General features: G+C 49.0%; 1 protein-coding gene across 1 annotated transcript in view; it reads right to left on the bottom strand.

Annotated features, from left to right (window-relative positions):
- Positions 1 to 24,189, bottom strand: part of slc4a11 (solute carrier family 4 member 11) — a 69,941-nt gene that overhangs the window by 44,697 nt on the left and 1,055 nt on the right. Inside the window, exons 2-3 of the mRNA XM_079286177.1 lie at positions 9,470 to 9,520; positions 7,831 to 7,950 (exon numbers count right to left, since the gene is read on the bottom strand). Coding sequence (XP_079142303.1) covers positions 7,831 to 7,950; positions 9,470 to 9,520 — 171 coding nt within the window. The remainder of the gene's footprint in view (positions 1 to 7,830; positions 7,951 to 9,469; positions 9,521 to 24,189) is intronic.

Here is a 24,189-nt window from a genome sequence, read left to right as displayed (position 1 = left end):
ACGTATTACTGCTTTACAGTTAAATATTAAACTTTTATTCCAACATGAAGAAAAGCAGAAAATAACACTTTGATAAACACGTCAGGACATCTTACTTTAGTCTCAGTATAATATAATAATATATATATCATATAATAATATATATATCATATAATAATATATATATCATATAATAATATATATATCATATAATAATATATATATCATGTAAGAATATATATATCACGTAATAATATTCGCGATAATATAATAATGTATATCATATAATAATATATATATATCATATAATAATATATATATCATATAATAATATTCACTATAATATAATAATGTTGGGGTCTGGCCATATGGCTTAAACATGTGCTGTGGACAAAGACAATCAGGCCTTCGCTTTTTCAAGCAAAGGTCTCATCCTGACTTGTAGTTTGAGGAGAGCAAAGGGATTTCACACTCAGGTGTGAATTCCCCCCCCCCAAATAACCATGGTAACCGCGGCAATCTCATTGGCCGAGAGCCAAGAGACCCCAGGACCCCTGTGGTTCGACCTCTGTTCTATAAAACTATCTGCTGCCCCCACTTCTATGCTTTCCCCCTTCGACCTCGGTTGAGTTAGGGAGCACGCAAACGCTCTCTTCGCCCGGACCCCCCCCCCGTCCAGGCCACAGAGAATCCAGCTTTTTCCCGTCGACCTCCGTCGAACAGGGAGCACACACCGCTCTCTTCGCCCGGACCCCCCCCCTGTCCAGGCCACAGAGAATCCAGCTTTTTCCCGTCGACCTCGGTTGAGACAGGGAGCACACAACTCTCTCTTCGCCCGGACCTTCGTCCTGGACGCATGAAGACACATCGGCCTCTCCTCCCCCCCTCCAGCACGACGGAGGCCACGAGGAAGCAACGGCCCTTCAACCCTATTCAAACCCTCACAAGCCATTTCGCTGGAAGAAACAGCCCGCGATAACGAATCTGCTTCAGCGATCAGTTCAGCGCTTTTTGCTCCTTTTTCTTTTGGTGCACACATTCCGGCGAAGGAAAGACGACAACGCCTCCCTCCTTCACCGACGATTCCCGGTAAGACGCACGGACCACGCCGTCAGCCGAAGTTAGATCACCCTCCCTGCCGCGAGGAGAGATCACGTCTGCGTTTGCTCCAGAGCGAGCTGCGCCACGACGGACCGAAACAGCGCCAGCTCACGCCGCGCTGAGAAGCACCCCCCCCCCCTTCCTCTCGAAGAAAAAGCACAACTTTGCTCACGAGCCCTGCAACGTTGCAACGAAGCATCTACAAGTAAGATTCTTGGCATTTGGGCATAGCTTAGCTTAAATTAACTTAAGTTTAATTCAGGCCATTCATGTATATGTTGATATTCCCGTGTTTTTGTGTGTTTAAGACTGTCGCGTGATATTGAGGTATTACGCAATCATTACGGAGCAGAGAAGCTCCGCTGTATTGGTGTATCAACTATGACTGTTTCTTTTGGGGATTTATTTGATTCATTGTCTTCCACTCCGTGTGGAAGTTCTCTTTTCATTAACTCGACTCGGTGAGTGAGCTGAGGTGCGTGGTTTATCACGGCATAAGTTACCGGCAGTTCAAAGACGACAGCGGTATATTTATGCATGATAGAACCAGCACTCAGGCTCCCTACCACATCGCACGCCGAAGCGTGATTCACTTCGAGTTCTCGCTCCTTTTTTCTCTTTCCTCCTTTCACGAAACACACACACACAGCTCCTAGTTCTACCCCTGGGGAACCTCGTTCAAACGAGCCTCACATCACGTGCTGCCCAGGCACACGTGAGTACATACAGCAGCCTAACTGCCATTTTGGTCCGCGTCACTCGACTCCGCCATCTTTGTAGTTTTTAGCTGTAGTTCTTAAGGCCCCTCCCCTTTGGCCAGCGTCACTCGACGCCGCCATCTTTGTAGTCTCTAGCTGTAGCTGTAAGACTCCCCCTCCTTTTCACCCACAGACCCACACACACACATACATATACACACACAGACATACACCCTCATCCACTTTATTCATTCTTTAGTTTAGGCATATAAAATTGTATGATAACGTTTGTTGGTTGCAATATTAATTGATTTGATCATTTATTATTTTAATTTAATAAACTCTGTTATACTTTAAGGAGCAGTCGTCTGTGATTACTTGTGCATATGTATTTGATAAGACTGTATGTAGTAGCCTGTGCTCGAACTTAAAACCTTCACTGTCACTGAATGTATAGTCATACGCAGACTATTGACATTATGAGTGACTACTAATTATGAGACTTAGTTTTATCGTTTGGTTATTGGTCCCTGTTCGCAGGGTGGTGCCCCGTTTATATTAATAATCAGTAATAATTGTTACATACATCAATAATTCTATTGATGTCAAGAATTCAGTTTCTTAAATGCTGATAACCCAAACACGCTCCTTTAGATCCCAACAATAATGTATATAATATAATAATATATATAATAATATATATATCATATAATAATATATATATCATGTAAGAATATATATATCATGTAATAATATATATATCATGTAATAATATTCACGATGATATAATAATGTATATCATATAATAATATATATATTGTATAATAATATTCTGTATAATATAATAATGCATATCATACAATAATATTCACTATAATATAATAATATATATATCATATAATAATATATATATCATATAATAATATTCACTATAATATAAAACACACACACACACATATATAATAATGTATTAATAACTATATATCATGTCTCAGCATGTCTTCATGTCTCTCACTCCCGTAACTGGCCGTGCTGGATCTGTCCCCGTTGTTTTAAAGCTGAATAAGTGATTAGCATGACGTCATGCAGCTAGCTAACCTGTCAGGTGTTCAGCTAGTACAGAAGCTTCATGTGCTGCTTCCCTTTCCCGCTAGTCTGCTGTCTGATTGTGAGGTCAGGCTGATCTGATATCAGCTCTTTGGCTGCAGAATCTCCTCAAAGTTCTCCTCTCAGACGGGTCTTCCAACAAGTTGTTTCATTGAACAAGGTGAAGAAGTGATCTCGGTCTAAATCTAAATCCTCAGGTTTCCGTGTGACAGACACCCATCCTTCCTCGTGATCTTTCCACTTCAGTATTCAGCCAAACGGATGCAACTGAAATGGAACTGAGCCCAGCGCTGGCAGATACATAATCATGAAATCAATTCTATTCATGGAGAGCATCTGACAGCTTCATGACAAAGTTCTCCAAAGAGAGAAGAATGGATACGATCATGTCAAAATGATGAAACACACAGACGACAAACAACATCCTTGTGTTACAGCACCAGCTGACAACAGTAAGTACTTAAATTCTAATCTTCAACAATCACTTTGTCTCATCTCTGCCTGATGCCACAAACACCCAGAACTGAGCAGAAGGTATCACCGACTCTTCACCCCCACAAGAGGACGGGGACCGACCCTTCACCCCCACAAGAGGACGGGGACCGACTCTTCACCCCCACAAGAGGACGGGGACCGACTCTTCACCCCCACAAGAGGACGGGGACCGACTCTTCACCACCACAAGAGGACGGGGACCGACTCTTCACCCCCACAAGAGGACGGGGACCGACTCTTCACCCCCACAAGAGGACGGGGACCGACTCTTCATCACCACAAGAGGACGGGGACCGACTCTTCACCCCCACAAGAGGACGGGGACCGACTCTTCATCACCACAAGAGGACGGGGACCGACTCTTCATCACCACAAGAGGACGGGGACCGACTCTTCATCACCACAAGAGGACGGGGACCGACTCTTCACCCCCACAAGAGGACGGGGACCGACTCTTCACCCCCACGAGAGGACGGGGACCGACTCTTCACCACCACAAGAGGACGGGGACCGACTCTTCATCACCACAAGAGGACGGGGACCGACTCTTCACCCCCACAAGAGGACGGGGACCGACTCTTCACCCCCACAAGAGGACGGGGACCGACTCTTCACCCCCACAAGAGGACGGGAACCGACTCTTCACCCCCACAAGAGGACGGGGACCGACTCTTCACCCCCACAAGAGGACGTGGACCGACTCTTCACCCCCACAAGAGGACGGGGACCGACTCTTCATCACCACAAGAGGACGGGGACCGACTCTTCACCCCCACAAGAGGACGTGGACCGACTCTTCATCACCACAAGAGGACGTGGACCGACTCTTCATCACCACAAGAGGACGGGGACCGACTCTTCACCCCCACAAGAGGACGTGGACCGACTCTTCATCACCACAAGAGGACGGGGACCGACTCTTCACCCCCACAAGAGGACGGGGACCGACTCTTCATCACCACAAGAGGACGGGGACCGACTCTTCATCACCACAAGAGGACGGGGACCGACTCTTCACCCCCACAAGAGGACGGGGGCCGACTCTTCATCACCACAAGAGGACGGGGACCGACTCTTCATCACCACAAGAGGACGGGGACCGACTCTTCATCACCACAAGAGGACGGGGACCGACTCTTCATCACCACAAGAGGACGGGGACCGACTCTTCACCCCCACAAGAGGACGGGGACCGACTCTTCACCCCCACGAGAGGACGGGGACCGACTCTTCACCACCACAAGAGGACGGGGACCGACTCTTCATCACCACAAGAGGACGGGGACCGACTCTTCACCCCCACAAGAGGACGGGGACCGACTCTTCACCCCCACAAGAGGACGGGGACCGACTCTTCACCCCCACAAGAGGACGGGAACCGACTCTTCACCCCCACAAGAGGACGGGGACCGACTCTTCACCCCCACAAGAGGACGTGGACCGACTCTTCACCCCCACAAGAGGACGGGGACCGACTCTTCATCACCACAAGAGGACGGGGACCGACTCTTCACCCCCACAAGAGGACGTGGACCGACTCTTCATCACCACAAGAGGACGTGGACCGACTCTTCATCACCACAAGAGGACGGGGACCGACTCTTCACCCCCACAAGAGGACGTGGACCGACTCTTCATCACCACAAGAGGACGGGGACCGACTCTTCACCCCCACAAGAGGACGGGGACCGACTCTTCATCACCACAAGAGGACGGGGACCGACTCTTCATCACCACAAGAGGACGGGGACCGACTCTTCACCCCCACAAGAGGACGGGGGCCGACTCTTCATCACCACAAGAGGACGGGGACCGACTCTTCATCACCACAAGAGGACGGGGACCGACTCTTCATCACCACAAGAGGACGGGGACCGACTCTTCATCACCACAAGAGGACGGGGGCCGACTCTTCATCACCACAAGAGGACGGGGACCGACTCTTCATCACCACAAGAGGACGGGGACCGACTCTTCATCACCACAAGAGGACGGGGACCGACTCTTCATCACCACAAGAGGACGGGGACCGACTCTTCATCACCACAAGAGGACGGGGACCGACTCTTCATCACCACAAGAGGACGGGGACCGACTCTTTATCACCACAAGAGGACGGGGACCGACTCTTCATCACCACAAGAGGACGGGGACCGACTCTTCATCACCACAAGAGGACGGGGACCGACTCTTTATCACCACAAGAGGACGGGGACCGACTCTTCATCACCACAAGAGGACGGGGACCGACTCTTCATCACCACAAGAGGACGGGGACCGACTCTTTATCACCACAAGAGGACGGGGACCGACTCTTTATCACCACAAGAGGATGTCTCTGGATAAGAGACAACTTTCAACTGTTGGATTCAGAAATATTCATCCTGTTATCAGCTTCTTGTCAACAAATGCTGATTCAGGTCCTCGTCACGACATTCAGCACATTTTGAGAGCTTTATCTTTTTTTTGCCTTGTTGAACATTTCAGCTACACGGAAAAAGAGACAGAACCTCTAGAAGTGCACGGGACTTTACCAACAGTGGTCCCAACGTGTCTCCTGTGAACGGATCGGGTCCTGATGATGAATAAGATGTCTCACAGCGATGACAAACCTCGCCTCGTCTTCTGTGCTTTGGTTTCTAAGAGACAGATTCATCGCCACTAAAATCCACTTCATCAATAAGATGTGCCTCCGCTCTTCTTATTCCTCAGTCAATGCTGGTTTATTTATTCTAAAATGTTTTTATGTGTCTACAAGTTTGACGATAGAAGACATGATAAGTCAAACAAATGAAACTCCCTGAGATGAGACAGACGAGCACACGAGGAAGAACGACTGAAAGATGAACATGGCATCGTTCTCCCATTAAAGGTTGTAGTTGTGTTGTTGTGGAGTCTCAGGAGTCTCAGGACAGAGTGAGCTGTACAGACTGTAACGCTCCTTCAGACTGGTTGGGTTACAAAGACTAGATTCAGCATCTCGCTGTCATGGTGCAGGTCACATCCACGTCTGTTACAGTAGAAGAGCTTTTATTCATCAACGAGATGAAGCGTCTTGTTTTCAGGAAGGACATTTTATTCAAGTGAATGTTTTAACTGCACGAGAACCAAAAAAAGAAGAACAAAACGGCTTTAAACAGACCTGCAGTGCTGCAGTGTGAATGCACTATTTACTACTGATGCTACACTTTAATAAAACCATCTCATCTTTATGAAGTGGGAATTGTTTTCCTTTATTCTGACGGTGAAAACAACGTGCTGAAGTTTCTTGTTTTTAACTTTCCAACATTCCCACGCGTGAGAAGCGATATCGTCGTGTGAAGAAAACACAGGAAACCGTACACAACAGGTATTACAGTCAGTACTCAGTCATCGTAGCAATACATCGTGTACATTCCACCATATCACCAAAACACTGAGTTCACTACAGACGCTCTCAATGGACGAGCATGAAGATGTGACCACTCATTTGATTGGAGGTTGTAGTTCTTATATGTTTTTGTGTAATAATGTCGTTTTACATCCTGGCTCAGAGGTGTAAACACCTCCCATGTAAACGTTGATCACAATGAGTATTTCTGATATCATCTGTGACAGTCTACACTACGCCACTCGAGTACTCAACACTCTTAGTGTTAGACCTGACACTCACGCCACCGAAGAGAGAGAGAGAGCTGTTCACGGTTATTTTCTTGTTCCCAGCATGCACCGCTGCAGCTCTCTTGTCAGACGCCTTAAGTGTTACTATGTATGGAGAATGAGCCCGAGTGACACGGTCACCTGTCACATTCAAAGGGACTGGTCACCTGCTGACACATGGGGGTTTCTGGTGTGTGTGTGTGTGTGTGTGTGTGTGTGTGTGTGTGTGTGTGTGTGTGTGGGGGGGGGGTCAAAAAAACAAACTCCTGCACCTGCAGCTGAGGAGCTGTCTGTCAAGTCAACACCTGCCATCAGGCCCGGGATGGACTCCACCAGAACAAGTGAGCTCAAAGTTGTTCTGAGGGTTTTTCACCGTGATTGTGATCACAGCTGAACAGCAGAGGAGGTTATCCACGAGCACGCTGATAACCTTCTTTCTTGTTCTGTCTACCTGAGCGAGCTGATCGAGACGGTCCAATCACATCAGGTCGCCGCTCGCAGTGAGACGGCAAGAAATCGTACACGAGGGATTTCTGCACAGAGGGCCGAAGTAAAACCAGAACTTCTGGTTCTGGAGTAAGAAAACCTCATTCAAAATCCCACTGACGTCTTTCTGCTTTTTATATTTGATAAAGACCTCTCTCTCTCTCTCTCTCTCTCTCTCTCTCTCTCTCTCTCTCTCTCTCTCTCTCTCTCTCTCTCTCTCTCTCTCTCTCTCTCTCTCTCTCTCTCTCTCTCTCTCTCTCTCTCTCTCTCTCTCTCTCTCTCTCTCTCTCTCTCTCTCTCTCTCTCTCTCTCTCTCTCCACTGACCTGGCCCAGGGCTGATCTGGTTGTCGTAGAGGTGGATGTCGTCTCCGCAGGCGATGGGCGAGTCTTGCGCCTCCTCTCGGCCCTCGCCGCCGCCGTCCTCCTGCTCCACCTCCTGCTGCTCTGGGGACACAACAGCAGAGGGTCACCTCCTGAAACCTCCCGGCTACCGGGCCGGGCAGCAAGCCCGCTTTTATTGTTGTTATCAGCCCAGAAAGTCAACAGGTTGCTGCTCAGTGTTTCACCAGACAGCTCAACTTGTAGCACAAATGATGTTTATTATGAATTTAATTAAAAAAAAATGTAATAAAAACACCATGAATACAAGTTGGTACATTTCCTCGTGTTGTGTTGGCAGAATACTCTGAATACTTTCTTCAAATGTATAAATAAATACAAATAAAGTATTGTTACAATTATACATTAATACAAATAACAATCCCATCAAAGATAAATACTGCCGGGTTTTCGGTGACAGCTTATCTGAACCTCGATGAACCGTCCTGACACTGTAACAGCGTCTGCTGCTTAAAGAGAAGAATCCTCTCCATCAGATGCAAATGTTGTTTTCGTGTCACCTGCAGCGTGCCACAGGGAGGCGAGGTTGAGAGTTAAAGAAGCTTTGAACTACAGGATCACTAAAAATGTTGTACAAATGTTGTCATGTTGTATTATTTTACAATTTTTAAAAAATATTCTTGTGTTGTTTTTTTAAATTCCCATTCTTTACACATTGGATGTTTTTAGTTTTTTTGTCTTCTGTGTTTAACCCAATTTAACCCAAAAAGCGAGCAGCCATAATCAGATTCACTCACGACTTCCTAGCACACTAGCTGAGCGCACTGAGGGTGAGACGACTCGGACACAACGATTAACTCTCTAATGAAGAGCATAACGGCACAGAGGGCAGCGGTGCACCAGCACCACTTCCACCGTGCAAGACATGAAACAAATGTCATCGTTCACATCACCCTGTTTACAGACCGACCTCACCAATGAACCTCTGAGAGGACGGCGATGGACGATGCTTACTTGCCAACAATGATGAAATTGCATTTATGTCTGGATAAAATGTTGCCACATAACGTCAGTTGTGTCGGGCTGCAGCAGGAGGCCTTCCACAGTTCTGCTCAGTGGATGTGTGTTCTGCAGGAGGCCTTCCACAGCTCTGCTGAGTGGATGTGTGTTCTGCAGGAGGCCTTCCACGGCTCTGCTGAGTGGATGTGTGTTCTGCAGGAGGCCTTCCACAGCTCTGCTGAGTGGATGTGTGTTCTGCAGGAGGCCTTCCACAGCTCTGCTGAGTGGATGTGTGTTCTGCAGGAGGCCTTCCACGGCTCTGCTGAGTGGATGTGTGTTCTGCAGGAGGCCTTCCACAGCTCTGCTGAGTGGATGTGTGTGTTGCAGCAGGAGGCCTTCGTGTACGTTGCATTCATATAACAATAATAACTTTTAGAATCAGGGTTTACAGACAAAGCGCTGCAATGTAACAACAGAAAACATGGAGAGTTTATCTCTGATAAAACAGAGCAATAGATGAAACCAATAGATATGACAAGAACAAACTCAGACATTAAATATTAACGGCAATAATAAAATAAAAGCGGTAAAGAGACGATATGTTGTGGTGTTGGCTGAGACTCACCCATTTCTTGAAAGAAGTATCCATTCTTGGACATCCCAGAGGGACGAGCCTCTGAGGAGAGAGAGCAGAAGAGAGAGAATCACTGAGGGGGGGGGCCTGCAGGGAGACATGAGCTGTCATCATCACACGCTCACTGCTGCTACCAGAGACGGTTCAACAATACAAGTCAGCCATGATCTGACTTCTGTTAGTCATCGAGAGATAATGTTCACGAGGGAAAGACTGGTGCATGTAAATGTTAGCGTGTCCTGGATCCAGGAAGTCCTTCACTGAAACACCATCCATTCATTCATCCACTCACACACTCATCAAGTATCTGCCTCCTAACGGCCACGAGGAAGACCAGTGACACACTGATGTGTACGACTTTGGTGAAGGACTTTTTACAACAAGTCCTCCAAATTGAGCAAAAAAACACAACTTTGAAATTGCCTTCCAGAAGACACGACTGACATTGTTTATTGTTTTCAAGCTTTGGTTGGATTTCGGTACAAAACACCATTTGGTTCATTGAGGCTCGAGCACAAGCCGCGGCCTCCCGTGTCAAAGCGTGTTCTTGAGTTGAGCCGTCCGTCCGTCCCAACATCCTCGACCTGCTAACTCTGTGTCCACATGGTGACATTCCCATGCAACTGACCTGCACTCTCGCTCATCTTCTTCAGGGGAGGCTGCTTCTCCCGGACTGAGCAGTTACCGTTTCAAACTCGTGCTCAACGAACAAAACAAAAAACGCTCCAAAGCGGCTTCGTTAGGTTCAGTAAAGAAACAGCGTTCGTCTTAAAATGACAACGAAATTGAAAGAAAAGAAAGTACTTGGGTTGGGTTTATGCAACAGAACTGCTACCTGGTTATGTTTTGCAACAAAAGTACTTTGTTCACACGGGACAAGAAGCGCAGTCTTCTCAGTGTTTGAAAGGTTTCCCTCAACGAGCCTTCGCTGTTTGGAAACGGGAGTTTGAGGAGACAGGCTGCTTCATAGCGTCACAGTGTTCCTCTCTTGCCTCCTATAGGAGATACGAGGAATGATTGTTTTACTGTTGTTAGTTTCAGCCCACGCCTAAGAACAACAGAGGCTTAAACGGCGGTTGTTCTTGGGCGTTGGCTGAGAAGCCGTACAGTCGCTCAGATCATGACATGCAGCTACAGCAGACGCCCATGATCTACACGATCCTCAACCTTCACGTGAAGAAGAAATGAAAAGTGTCTCTTTTCACCCTTCAAGATCACATCTTCAGACAACGTTTTGGTGATTTGCATGTTTTGAATGTAATTAATACACATTCAGTTATTTCGTATTTTTAAATGAAAGTTAATGAAATCATCTTTTCTTCCTGTAAAACAAAACATGGCACATGCTTCCTTAAGCTCGTACCGACAATACGAACCAGTGACATCCGAACATCCACAAATCAATCTGCAACGTTTAGCGACGTAAGTGTGTGTGGAGCAACTGTCCTCCGTAGCTCCATCGCTCCAAACCTCCAGCCTCCATGTTGTTTCCTGTTCACCTGAAGACGGCGTGTGTGCATTGCTCAACCTGCTGCCTGATGAGATTTGTGATGAGACGGCCAATGCTTATGTGCAGCAGCACACACTCCTTTCATCAGCAAAGGTCTCGACTTTGCTGATGCGTTGAGTGATAATCCGTCCAGTGACTTCTGTAACGGTCGGGTGTCATGGTGCCGCATCTTAAAACAACGGAGGATATCTGACTTTGGAATGGAACTTAATCTGGTGAGGAGCTCCACTACAACTGCACTGAGAGGGAACTTAGAGTAGAACATGTCAGAGTGTTTGTCACGCGTCCCTGTGGATGTTACAATCACAGACATCCAACAGCCTCTCTCTGTCATTCATTCAACAACCGTCTGTAAAACATACGTCCAAAACCTGTTGGTATCCAAGTCCTTGATAATGTTTAAAAGTAGTTTTGTTTCTAATTCCATCCACATGGCCTTTTCTTTTAGGCATGCATCTCTGCAAACTGTTGGTAGTTGTTTTGTGTAAACTCCTGTACGGCACAGAGTCCACCGTAAAACAGGCAAGAGGCTGTGAAAGCCCCACTGAGACGCATAATGTGCTGTATCATGTCCAAAGAATGCTCCTATAACCCGAATAATACCGGCAAATCCCAGGTCTCAATCGGGAAACGCAAAAATCAAAGTGTTAAAATAATAAGTTGAGTTTGGGGCGTAATGTGCCTCACAATGTGTCTCGTGCTGACAATACTGAATAAAGGAATTGATCCTTTACTGACGTTTGAGTCAGCAGTGAAAACAAGTAAATTCAGCCAAGAAATAGAACGGAACATAACCCCGAAAACACCTGTAACATGTTTTTATGTATGAAAAAAGTCGTCGAGAGAACAGAGCGCTGCTTCCTCACTCGCATCTAATGCCAAATATCACACAAGCCACGAGGCGTCATCATTTTGTATTGTCAATTAATGTGCCAATTATTTTCTCAATTCATTATTTCGTCTTTGAAACATCAGAACACAGAGTTGAGGTTGTGTCTCGTTTCGTCCGACCAACGGTCCAAAACGCCACAACGATCAGTTTCCAATGATCTGAAGAACAAGGAACAGATTCTCACACGTGAGGAGCTGCAACCAGCAAATGTTTGGCTGAATGATTCTACCCGTCATGTCTGAATGAAGCCGCAGAGAAGAACATGGGAAGTCTCTCGTGTCCAAAGGATGAACCGCCACTGCTTTGACAGATTGCCATCATTATTAAGAGGTAGTTACATAAAATCAATAACACGATGTTCTTTAGTACTCACAGAGAAGTTGGAAAATCATTGAACAAAAGCAGATCTGCCTCTTTGCTGGAGGGCTTCTGCTGCTGCACTCCTTTATTCATGTGCACGTCACGGCTGCTGCTGCGTCTCCGAGTGCTGTGATCAGGAGATTCACGCACTGAGCTGTTTGGCACTGACAGATCGGGAGAGAGCTTTAGTGGATAGAAGGGGACTGCAGGTTATCCACTGGCTTTTCCAGATCAATGAATCTACAGCAGCAACGCTGCTCTGCTGTGAGACTGGAACAAATAAAGAGCTTTGTACCAACACTCACTGGAATAAACACGACAACAACCGACGTGAGTCACCTGCTTCACTTCGGTACCTCTTTGTCTGCACAACACATTTCAGCCTCGCAGACTCTCACGAAAACAATTAAATACGCAGAAACAAAACCTGTCGTAATAACACCCCCATGCATGCAGATCCTCTCTCAAGCACACCAGAGGAAGCTGCTGCACACGTCTGCCTCCTGAAGATATTTATGATTCACAATCGGTTATCGGATCCTTGTTGATTTTGCGATGAAATAAATGCAAACGCTGGTTAAACCAAACTGACTGTTGACGCAGATCTTTCAGGAAGAGAAAGTTCAGCTTTTGGAAGTAGTTGATGCAAAACAATAAAAAGGTAAAAAAGAGGTTCATGATAAGCATCTGCAGAAAAGAGGAAGCCGTCTACTTGCAGGCAGGAAGTCAGAACTGGTTAGAATCGCATCACACGAACGCCGCATCCCTTCCACTGCTCTGCTGTGTGTGTGTGTGTGTGTGTGTGTGTGTGTGTGTGTGTACGAGTCTTTGACTTGGAATCGGTCCTTTCATCATGGCCCAACATGTACATGAGGGAAATATGTGTCAGTCAGCCCAGTTGACATGTCACAAACCCACAAGCAAGGCAACATCTGCTCCGCTCATCATCACTTGATGCCACATGACGAACTCTTGACTTCCTCACAAACCCAAAGCGTGGTCTGATACCAGATATCTGCAATCATTTAACAAAAGATGGCAGCTGCTCGTTGCCTTTTGCAGCGATTGCGTTTTTTGCATCAGTCGGAGGAGCGACACAGCAAGTCAGCTGTTCAGATGATTTCCCTTCAATATGCTTTATGCAGGAATGTAACAATGACAATATCTGCAAAGCTTCAAGTATTACTACGATTTAAAAAAACACAATTGTCTGTGACTGCAACCGCAAACGTGGAATGGAACAGCAGCTGACCCGTCCCTCTGCTCCGAGTCTCCTTTCTGATCCTTGTGTCCTCAAAAGAGACAGAATGTCTTCCCGCAGTGATCCGTACATTCAGGGAGAGTTTTAGTGTCGTATATGCCCCAAGGCCAGGATGGAGTCCTGAAGGTGTATTGCCAACATCTAAAATGATCTCCGCTACCAAGTCACAGCACACCATTACAGCTAAACACCGCAGGAAACCCAGACCGGCTGTTTACCGGCTGTTTCAGGCGACAAAGCCAAGCGAGGAGTCACTGTGAAGGACTGAAAATGCTCCTCGCTCACTTCAAAGAAAGATGATGGGATCAGAAACAGATGATAAGCAGATACTTTAAACTCTTATGTGCAATCACAAGTGTCAACTCGGGGCACAAAAGCATCTGGATGAATTTCGGTGACCACAAGCGCTATCCTGGTGCAGTGTGGCACAAGAGGCTAAAGCTGGTGAATATATGTTCAGTAGAAGTTGGGGTTGAGCTTCAATAAAGTCACTTCTAATCCCCTTAGAAAGCAGCAGGCACTTTAGACGTTTAAAGAGGAGCAAAGTGCAAATATATCTATCACCAAATACTAATATGAGCAACAAAAAACTATAATTACCCTCACAGCGGCCGTTTGCCTCCGCCCACCAGCCAACAGTTTACGTCTGGACGGGACGGAAGGACAAACAGGAATGTCTGTCACAGGGACACTGAAATAAGGAGTAGGAAGTGCATTTGTTGGGAACTATTTTTAAAAGAACATAGAATATCACCAGACTTATCATTTAAAGTGAAGCCGCTCCAGATGCATCCTGAGAACGCCGGCTTCATTGATGAATAATATGCTCTATAGAATGTGTGCGGTTGTGTACTGACTTATAGATGCAGATAAGTCAGCAAAGGGTACAGCCTGCAGACGTCTCCATCGAATGTTCCTGCTGCTGTCGATGGCTTACAGTACTGAAGTGAAAGGGGAGGAGTTTAGACATTACGCTGCACGCAATCAACCATACACTGCCGCAATTCTGCAATTACTCGCACACAAACCACGTCTGGAAAAGATCTCTGCCGATCTGCGTTTTATAGTGTACGCTTTGCACGAACTCGGTCCCGGAGGAAATGGCGACATATTGTGCACTTTCTAAATTTGAATCGATGTCTCCCTGAGACATTACGCTGCACGCAATCAACCATACACTGCCGCAATTAAAGAACTTCAGTCGGCATGCTAATCACACCCGCGTTGTAAAGGGCAGTTTACAGTTGGCATGGTGTTTCCCATGATGTGTAGGGGCTCGCTGGAGCCTAAAGCTAGGTGAGAGGGCACGCTGGAGCCTAAAGCTAGGTGAGAGGGCTCGCTGGAGCCTGAAGCTAGGTGAGAGGGCTCGCTGGAGCCTGAAGCTAGGTGAGAGGGCACGCTGGAGCCTGAAGCTAGGTGAGAGGGCACGCTGGAGCCTGAAGCTAGGTGAGAGGGCACGCTGGAGCCTGAAGCTAGGTGAGAGGGCTCGCTGGAGCCTGAAGCTAGGTGAGAGGGCTCGCTGGAGCCTGAAGCTAGGTGAGAGGGCTCGCTGGAGCCTGAAGCTAGGTGAGAGGGCTCGCTGGAGCCTGAAGCTAGGTGAGAGGGCACGCTGGAGCCTGAAGCTAGGTGAGAGGGCTCGCTGGAGCCTGAAGCTAGGTGAGAGGGCACGCTGGAGCCTGAAGCTAGGTGAGAGGGCTCGCTGGAGCCTGAAGCTAGGTGAGAGGGCTCGCTGGAGCCTGAAGCTAGGTGAGAGGGCTCGCTGGAGCCTGAAGCTAGGTGAGAGGGCACGCTGGAGCCTGAAGCTAGGTGAGAGGGCTCGCTGGAGCCTGAAGCTAGGTGAGAGGGCTCGCTGGAGCCTGAAGCTAGGTGAGAGGGCTCGCTGGAGCCTGAAGCTAGGTGAGAGGGCTCGCTGGAGCCTGAAGCTAGGTGAGAGGGCACGCTGGAGCCTGAAGCTAGGTGAGAGGGCTCGCTGGAGCCTGAAGCTAGGTGAGATGGCACGCTGGAGCCTAAAGCTAGGTGAGAGGGCTCGCTGGAGCCTGAAGCTAGGTGAGAGGGCTCGCTGGAGCCTGAAGCTAGGTGAGAGGGCTCGCTGGAGCCTGAAGCTAGGTGAGAGGGCTCGCTGGAGCCTGAAGCTAGGTGAGAGGGCACGCTGGAGCCTGAAGCTAGGTGAGAGGGCACGCTGGAGCCTGAAGCTAGGTGAGAGGGCACGCTGGAGCCTGAAGCTAGGTGAGAGGGCTCGCTGGAGCCTGAAGTTAGGTGAGAGGGCACGCTGGAGCCTAAAGCTAGGTGAGAGGGCTCGCTGGAGCCTGAAGCTAGGTGAGAGGGCACACTGGAGCCTGAAGCTAGGTGAGAGGGCTCGCTGGAGCCTGAAGCTAGGTGAGAGGGCACGCTGGAGCCTAAAGCTAGGTGAGAGGGCACGCTGGAGCCTGAAGCTAGGTGAGAGGGCTCGCTGGAGCCTGAAGCTAGGTGAGAGGGCTCGCTGGAGCCTGAAGCTAGGTGAGAGGGCTCGCTGGAGCCTGAAGCTAGGTGAGAGGGCTCGCTGGAGCCTGAAGCTAGGTGAGAGGGCTCGCTGGAGCCTGAAGCTAGGTGAGAGGGCTCGCTGGAGCCTGAAGCTAGGTGAGAGGGCACGCTGGAGCCTGAAGCTAGGTGAGAGGGCTCGCTGGAGCCTGAAGCTAGGTGAGATGGCACGCTGGAGCCTAAAGCTAGGTGAGAGGGCTCGCTGGAGCCTGAAGCTAGGTGAGAGGGCTCGCTGGAGCCTGAAGCTAGGTGAGAGGGCTCGCTGGAGCCTGAAGCTAGGTGAGAGGGCTCGCTGGAGCCTGAAGCTAGGTGAGAGGGCACGCTGGAGCCTGAAGCTAGGTGAGAGGGCACGCTGGAGCCTGAAGCTAGGTGAGAGGGCACGCTGGAGCCTGAAGCTAGGTGAGAGGGCACGCTGGAGCCTGAAGCTAGGTGAGAGGGCTCGCTGGAGCCTGAAGTTAGGTGAGAGGGCACGCTGGAGCCTAAAGCTAGGTGAGAGGGCTCGCTGGAGCCTGAAGCTAGGTGAGAGGGCACACTGGAGCCTGAAGCTAGGTGAGAGGGCTCGCTGGAGCCTGAAGCTAGGTGAGAGGGCACGCTGGAGCCTAAAGCTAGGTGAGAGGGCTCGCTGGAGCCTGAAGCTAGGTGAGAGGGCTCGCTGGAGCCTGAAGCTAGGTGAGAGGGCACGCTGGAGCCTGAAGCTAGGTGAGAGGGCTCGCTGGAGCCTGAAGTTAGGTGAGAGGGCACGCTGGAGCCTAAAGCTAGGTGAGAGGGCTCGCTGGAGCCTGAAGCTAGGTGAGAGGGCTCGCTGGAGCCTGAAGTTAGGTGAGAGGGCACGCTGGAGCCTAAAGCTAGGTGAGAGGGCTCGCTGGAGCCTGAAGCTAGGTGAGAGGGCTCGCTGGAGCCTGAAGCTAGGTGAGAGGGCACACTGGAGCCTGAAGCTAGGTGAGAGGGCTCGCTGGAGCCTGAAGTTAGGTGAGAGGGCACGCTGGAGCCTAAAGCTAGGTGAGAGGGCACGCTGGAGCCTGAAGCTAGGTGAGAGGGCTCGCTGGAGCCTGAAGCTAGGTGAGAGGGCTCGCTGGAGCCTGAAGCTAGGTGAGAGGGCTCGCTGGAGCCTGAAGTTAGGTGAGAGGGCACGCTGGAGCCTAAAGCTAGGTGAGAGGGCACGCTGGAGCCTAAAGCTAGGTGAGAGGGCTCGCTGGAGCCTGAAGCTAGGTGAGAGGGCTCGCTGGAGCCTGAAGCTAGGTGAGAGGGCTCGCTGGAGCCTGAAGTTAGGTGAGAGGGCACGCTGGAGCCTAAAGCTAGGTGAGAGGGCACGCTGGAGCCTGAAGCTAGGTGAGAGGGCTCGCTGGAGCCTGAAGTTAGGTGAGAGGGCACGCTGGAGCCTAAAGCTAGGTGAGAGGGCACGCTGGAGCCTAAAGCTAGGTGAGAGGGCACGCTGGAGCCTGAAGCTAGGTGAGAGGGCTCGCCACGCATCTCTGGAATCTCAGGTCTGAACCAGGCTCAACACATTTTCTCGTTGGAATTTCTGTATTTCATTAATTCTGGCTCATTGCAAATTCAGCCTGTTGCTCGTCACACACTTGTTTATCTGGAGGTTTGGCAGCTTGTCATCACATGAGGTTTGGTTTGGAAAAGAGATTGAAGTTGAAACAGAACTGACAAACAAAAACAAAAAGATTCCTTAAGATTCCTTTGCCGCCCGACATCACAACCCCCCAGAGGTGAGATGAAGTGTAGTAAAAGTGAGCTTGAAGTGTCAGGTATTACACCTCCTGCTTCATTTCTTAGGCGACAGCAAACTGCTGCTGCTTAACTCCAAGCTGAATGCCTCAGATGATCCTATCTCTAACTGCTCGACTCCTTGTGAAGCAGTGCAACTGTAACTGCTGGCATTTGAGATCTTATCCTGTCCATCACCACCAGGTGAGGGCAAACCCATAACACCCCGGCCTCGGAAAGCCTGGCGGTGATCCACTAAGTAGAGCCGGTGCTGAAGGGACTCCTCTCTAATCTCGTCCCCGATAAGCAGACAGGAATGATGCAGTGATTGCTCAGGTGGGACGCCACCCCGGCGGTCTGCACGGAGCCACGCTGCAACCGCTGAGCTGCTGAAAGGCAACCGTCAGTGAGGCGGAGCCTCCAGAGGAATCTGCTTTGGATGATGTAATAAGACGTGCAGAAGCAGGCTTTGGCTTGAACTCATCACGGTCACTTTGGTCCCGGCTCCACCGGGAAGTCTCTGCTGGTCTCTCATCACATCCCCTCGTTATTGGTCCACTCCACCGGTCAACAAGAGCCGCCCTACAGGTCCCTGACCTTCAGGCCGTCGCAATAACCGCAACATTAAAATACAAGCGCCACAACCACCATGTTCTCATTTGTTCTTTTTTTAAATGATTTGCAATGAGAGCGCCGTGTGCTTTAGTGACGCTCCATGATGCTGCGGCTAGATATCAACATTATGTACAACTGTGATAATCATTCAAATATGTTCACAACTAAACTAAAACGACATTAAAGCATTCGGGTATCACTTCACCTCACACTTTGCTCAGAAACAAACAACCAAACAATCTTTAATAAGGTAATCAGACATCATAAGCTAACCCTGCTGACACACAGGATGAATAAATACAGATACTATTGGTGTGAGGCTGCTCTTCTTCTTAAATCAGGTTTTATGTTTCACTTCATCATCATATCTAATAATAACCCAACAGTAAAGCAAATGTATAGCACAATCCGGGTTAATGAAGTCATTTGTTAATTCATATTGAATCTTGAACTACAGCAGATACAAACTGAGACATAAACGTATCAATTCTGATTCCAGAAGCCGGCAGTCGATGGAATCTCACCTTTCCAGAGACGATACATTTACTGTTGGTGTGGACAAACTGGAGCCGTCAACAACATATGAACAATCACAGTCTGCCCAAGTTATTCTCTGACACTTTAAGCCAAATACATTGAGAAGGTCGGACGTTCTCTGAATGATGAACTGATCCGTAGTCCAGATGAGCCGAGTTCATCGCCGGAGAAGGAATCGTCAACTATGAGAATGAATTACTCAACATTCTCTTGATCCTGCTGGTTAATTGTGAATGTTCCTCTGATAATAAACTGGTCTACTTTGGTTCCTGGACTGCTGGTTGGAGTAAACAATGAGGACGTCACCGCCGGACAGTGTTTACACCTTTATTTCTATCCGTAGGTTCCCGATGTATTTTGTATTTAAGTCTTTAGAATATTCCACAAAATATAACGAGCCTGAACTGTCGTCCAGCCGGGCGATCGAGGTAAAGACCACATCATGTGATGTGTGCTTTTATCCAGAAACCTTGAAGTGGAACGAGTCACATCGGCTTCAGTCGTCTTGGAAGCAATTGGTCGAAATCCCGATTCAGACACATTCAGCATAATGAGCGGCGCATGCAGAGAGCGCTCCGTGCTGTCAGTGAGAGATGACTACGTTGTCAACAAGGACATTGAAGGTTGTGACAAGTGATCGGCAAAAAAGAATAATTGCAACTCAAAATGACAAAATCTCACAATTAAATGTAAGATCTCCTTCTGCTTTCTGCCGTCACTAGTTTTCATTGGTGACATTGTGTTGTTGTATTTTAGACGTTGCACTGATGAAAGCGTTTGCTCGCCGTCGTCACAGACCGACACTCCTCACACCGGTCGAGCTTCTTCTCCGAATATTAGAGAGAACTTAAACTCGATTAAGGAGACGAGCTGTTGGCTCCGCTACTGACAGCCGTGACCCCGGGCTGCTGTCTCACGTTGATGATGTCACAGCAGAGCCGTGACCCCGGGCTGCTGTCCCACGTTGATGATGTCACAGCAGAGCCGTGACCCCGGGCTGCTGTCTCACGTTGATGTCACAGCACAGCCGTGTCCCCGGGCTGCTGTCTCACGTTGATGATGTCACAGCAGAGCCGTGACCCCGGGCTGCTGTCTCACGTTGATGATGTCACAGCAGAGCCGTGACCCCGGGCTGCTGTCTCACGTTGATGATGTCACAGCAGAGCCGTGACCCCGGGCTGCTGTCTCACGTTGATGTCACAGCACAGCCGTGTCCCCGGGCTGCTGTCTCACGTTGATGATGTCACAGCAGAGCCGTGACCCCGGGCTGCTGTCTCACGTTGATGATGTCACAGCAGAGCCGTGACCCCGGGCTGCTGTCTCACGTTGATGATGTCACAGCAGAGCCGTGACCCCGGGCTGCTGTCTCACGTTGATGATGTCACAGCAGAGCCGTGACCCCGGGCTGCTGTCTCACGTTGATGATGTCACAGCAGAGCCGTGACCCCGGGCTGCTGTCTCACGTTGATGATGTCACAGCAGAGCCGTGACCACGCGGCTGGCTCGCACCCAGCTGTCTGGCAAGCAGGTGGACTCTGGCTGAGCTGACGCTGGACAGCAGTGAGTGTGTGTGTGTGTGTTTATATCTGTTCATACATCAATGTGTATCATCGGTTCGGTGTAACGGACCGTAGTTGATCAGTGATCCGTACGTTTTATTCATCATCGTCGTGCATCGATTGTATTTAGGATTGTTTTGACTTCAGAGCAATGATTTTTTCAGAGTCTGGAGCCTTTCATAGCAGCTCCTACATCAAAACAAAGACCATCTGTATCAGCCAGTTCGGCTCATCGACCATCAGCAATCGGTATCTGCAGCAAGAGAGTAAGTGACCTCAACCAATGGATACTCCAGCAGAGCCATTCGTTTGGACTCATGTCTAATTGGTGGCGCAGCGTTTGAATGTCAGATCTTGCTCTTGGCGTGGCGTCTGTGGACAGAAGAGCTGAGCAGTGATGCTCCGGTCCTCTCACCTGAGAGCGATTGACAGTCATCGTGAGTCCGGCTCTCGTCTGCAGGGCTGAGACGAGGCGTCGTGACTGGCCGAGGTTAGTGCTCCAGCCCTCCACCCCTCGGCGCTCCATCGGTTTGTTTTTCTTTCCCCTCCATCTATTCATACATCTCACTTTCCATTTCTTTCCCTCTCCGTCTCTTTCCTCTCTTCTTCTTCTTTTTTGTCGTCTCAACGTCCATCAGTCACACACAGGTGTGTGATGATGCTCAGGTGCTGCAGCTCTGCTGTTTCTTTGTGTGTTCGTAGTGAACAAGCCAGGGAGTGACTGAGGGGGGGGGGGGTGCTAGGGGATTGCTTGCACATTCCCCTCTTCCTCCGGCTCGATTAAAGCCAGGCCACCATCTCCCTTTCTAGTCTGCTGTTCTCCACACAGCCTTCTACTGTACGCTGCTCCAGCCTTCCGCCCGACAGCATATCTCACTGCTCTTCATCTGTGGTGCACACAGAACTGCACAGAACGACACAGAACTACACAGAACAACAGCTACAACTGGATCGCTGTGAGGAAGCGGGAGAGAAAATGTCGGCACAAAAGTCTAGTCTACTGTACATGTGTCTGCTCCCTGCTGTTCTCCAGCTCGGCGTCCTACAGGAAGTCTCGCTGCTGGCCGTCTTCTGTAATCCTCCGCCTGAGGCTGGCTGCAGAGCGGCTGGTGCAGTCTTTGTCTTCAGCCTGCAGGTGAGCTCCGTCTACCCGTGAACGTCACTCAGTATGAACTGTGCCCGTACAACGACGACGACACACATCAAATACAGATATTACCGGCACAGAGTGCTGAATACGGATGCAGCTGAGAACACAGATGGATGATGAACGCCATCAACACGTGCGACAAGGACAAAGAGGACATCGGACCTCAAAGTGAGGGAAGACTGCAAGAAACAAAAAACACATCTTATGGACACACAGACATTCCCTCAGTCCGAGCGGGAAGCAGAGAACGTAATGACCTTATGATGAATTACAACAGTAATAATGTGATTATAAGCTACTCTACGTCGTCTTTGTTTACTTTAGTAAAGAGAAAACAATCGGTGCAAGAGCTGACCAACCGCTGCTGATTCTACATCGTTCATCACCAGAAGACTCAGAGAACGTCACCAGACAGGAAGTCATCACCAGAAGACTCAGAGAACGTCACCAGACAGGAAGTCATCACCAGCTCACTGTCTGTAAGCTGTCATTCATCACCTGCAACATCTCTGCTGAGTGTGAGTGTGATGAAGCTTAACGCAGCTCGTCATCCTCACACGGACTCCACTGGCCAGCTGACAGGAAGTGTCATCACACTTTGACCATTGCACCACGGTGTGTGTGTGTGTGTGTGTGTGTGTGATTGAGTGGTCATTGTAATGAATGGGTGGTCTTCTTCATTCGGTGATCCTTGTCGTGTGCATGATGAGCGTCCATGTTGACACATCTACATAATTGCGGCGTCTCAACAGGCAAACGATGTAGATAGAATGAAATATGTGTATAATTACATGCAGTGTGTGTCGGGACAATATCTGTGACCCAGTCAGTGTGTGTGTGCGTGTTCCTTAAAATGAAAAAAATGCTTCTGCGTGAATACACTTGTGCGTGTGACGTCTTGATTGGACATGTTTTTGTGATATCTCAGTGCTGGTGTGTGTTTCTCCTCTGCCCAGATGGCTGTGCTCAGAGGGTGGAGCCTCTGAGATCTGTTGCCAGTGTTGAATACTGATCAGAGATCACTGTCACACACACACGCACACACGCACACGCACACGCACACACACACACACACACACACACACACACACACACACACAGTGTGTCCTCCGTGCTGATGTCCTGCGGCTGTGCCGGTCTGATTATCAGGCCGTCTGTCACACCTGCAGACTGACGCCCTGCCGGCTCCACGGCGGGAGATTTCACGTCAACGTTGTGATTATGATATTTAGTCAGCTCTGTTGAAGAAAAGATGGCGGAAATGTGGATTTGGCTGGAGTGGATTTAAAGTAATTAAAATGTGTTTTTGGGGGGTTTTACTTTCACACTTTGTAGAACAGTCTCTTGAAAGCACCGACTACAAAACTATTTCATCCAGAAAATGAATCAGCACCCAGTTTGATAATCAATTAATCGTGATTCAGATTCACTGCTGATTAATTAATTAATTATGTAAATGACCTTTTGCATATTGCATATGAACTGTTTCCTTTAACGGTTTCTCTTGGCTTGTTGTTCGTGATTCATCTCTAAAAACTGAATATGCAGCATAGGAATAATTTGCTACATAGTTTTATAGTATCGCGGGAATCATGTTTCCATCATATCGTTGTTCAAAATTCTGTAATCCGTGTCGATCAATCGATACAGGAAACAGTTCATCCTCAGTGGCGCGTCACAGTTAAACACATTGTGTAACAACCTCTCCACCTGCACCGCCACGAGCTGCTCAGCAAGCAGCGAGCAAACAACAGCAGAAAGGGAAGTGAAGACACGCGTCAGCATGAAAGGGGAAACTGGCTGCAGTATCATTATAATGTGTAATAAAGGGAGTCCCGTGTCTCCGTGACCTGCTCCCACAGCGCCAGCTGCTCCTTCACCTGTCAGCAGGTTTCCACCGAATACTGACACGATGTGGGAGATCACTCTGGGGGGGGGGGGGGGGGGGGGGGGCTAATGCTCTAGGAAGACAACACCAATAAAAACATGTCTGTGAAGCAGTTTGTGTAATCTGCACGGGAAGCGTCAGCTGGACCCGCTGCTGGACAACGTGTCCCCGGTACGTCACCAGAGCTCGCCTGCTTCTACTTTGACGATCCAGATGGCAGACGGTACAGAGAGCGTGGAGAGAGGCATCGAATCCTCCGGCTAAGCAACTCTCGAGTCACTGGATGTGATCAATAACCAATCACATTCCTTTGGTGGTTTTGTTAATAAGCCGAATCTAAAGCCATGGTTTCACAGGACGATTGTAATTAGGTGGATAAGACATCTGATGGATCACATGTTTTGACTCTTTTCAAACACCAACCTTTCCCGCGATTGGTCGACAAACCTTTTTGAATACCTTCTTCTGTTCCCGCAGAACCCAATTGTTCTGCTGCGAGGATCAAACCGGACCTCTCCGCCTCCAATCAGCACCGAGCAAATTAATTCAAATGACTCTTCAGAGGACGAGCCACAGCAGCGTCCATCACGCCCCGACACACACTGAGCTGTAGTTAGTGACGCACACACACACACACACACGCATCTCACAAGAGCACGACACACACAAATGCACGGATACATTCCCCCACATTATCCCATACACA

This window comes from Melanostigma gelatinosum (genome assembly GCF_949748355.1).
Source record: "Melanostigma gelatinosum genome assembly, chromosome: 16".
NCBI lineage: Eukaryota > Metazoa > Chordata > Actinopteri > Perciformes > Zoarcidae > Melanostigma > Melanostigma gelatinosum.
The sequence above is the reverse complement of the archived record's forward strand: the minus strand, read 5'-3'. Positions and strand labels throughout refer to the sequence as shown.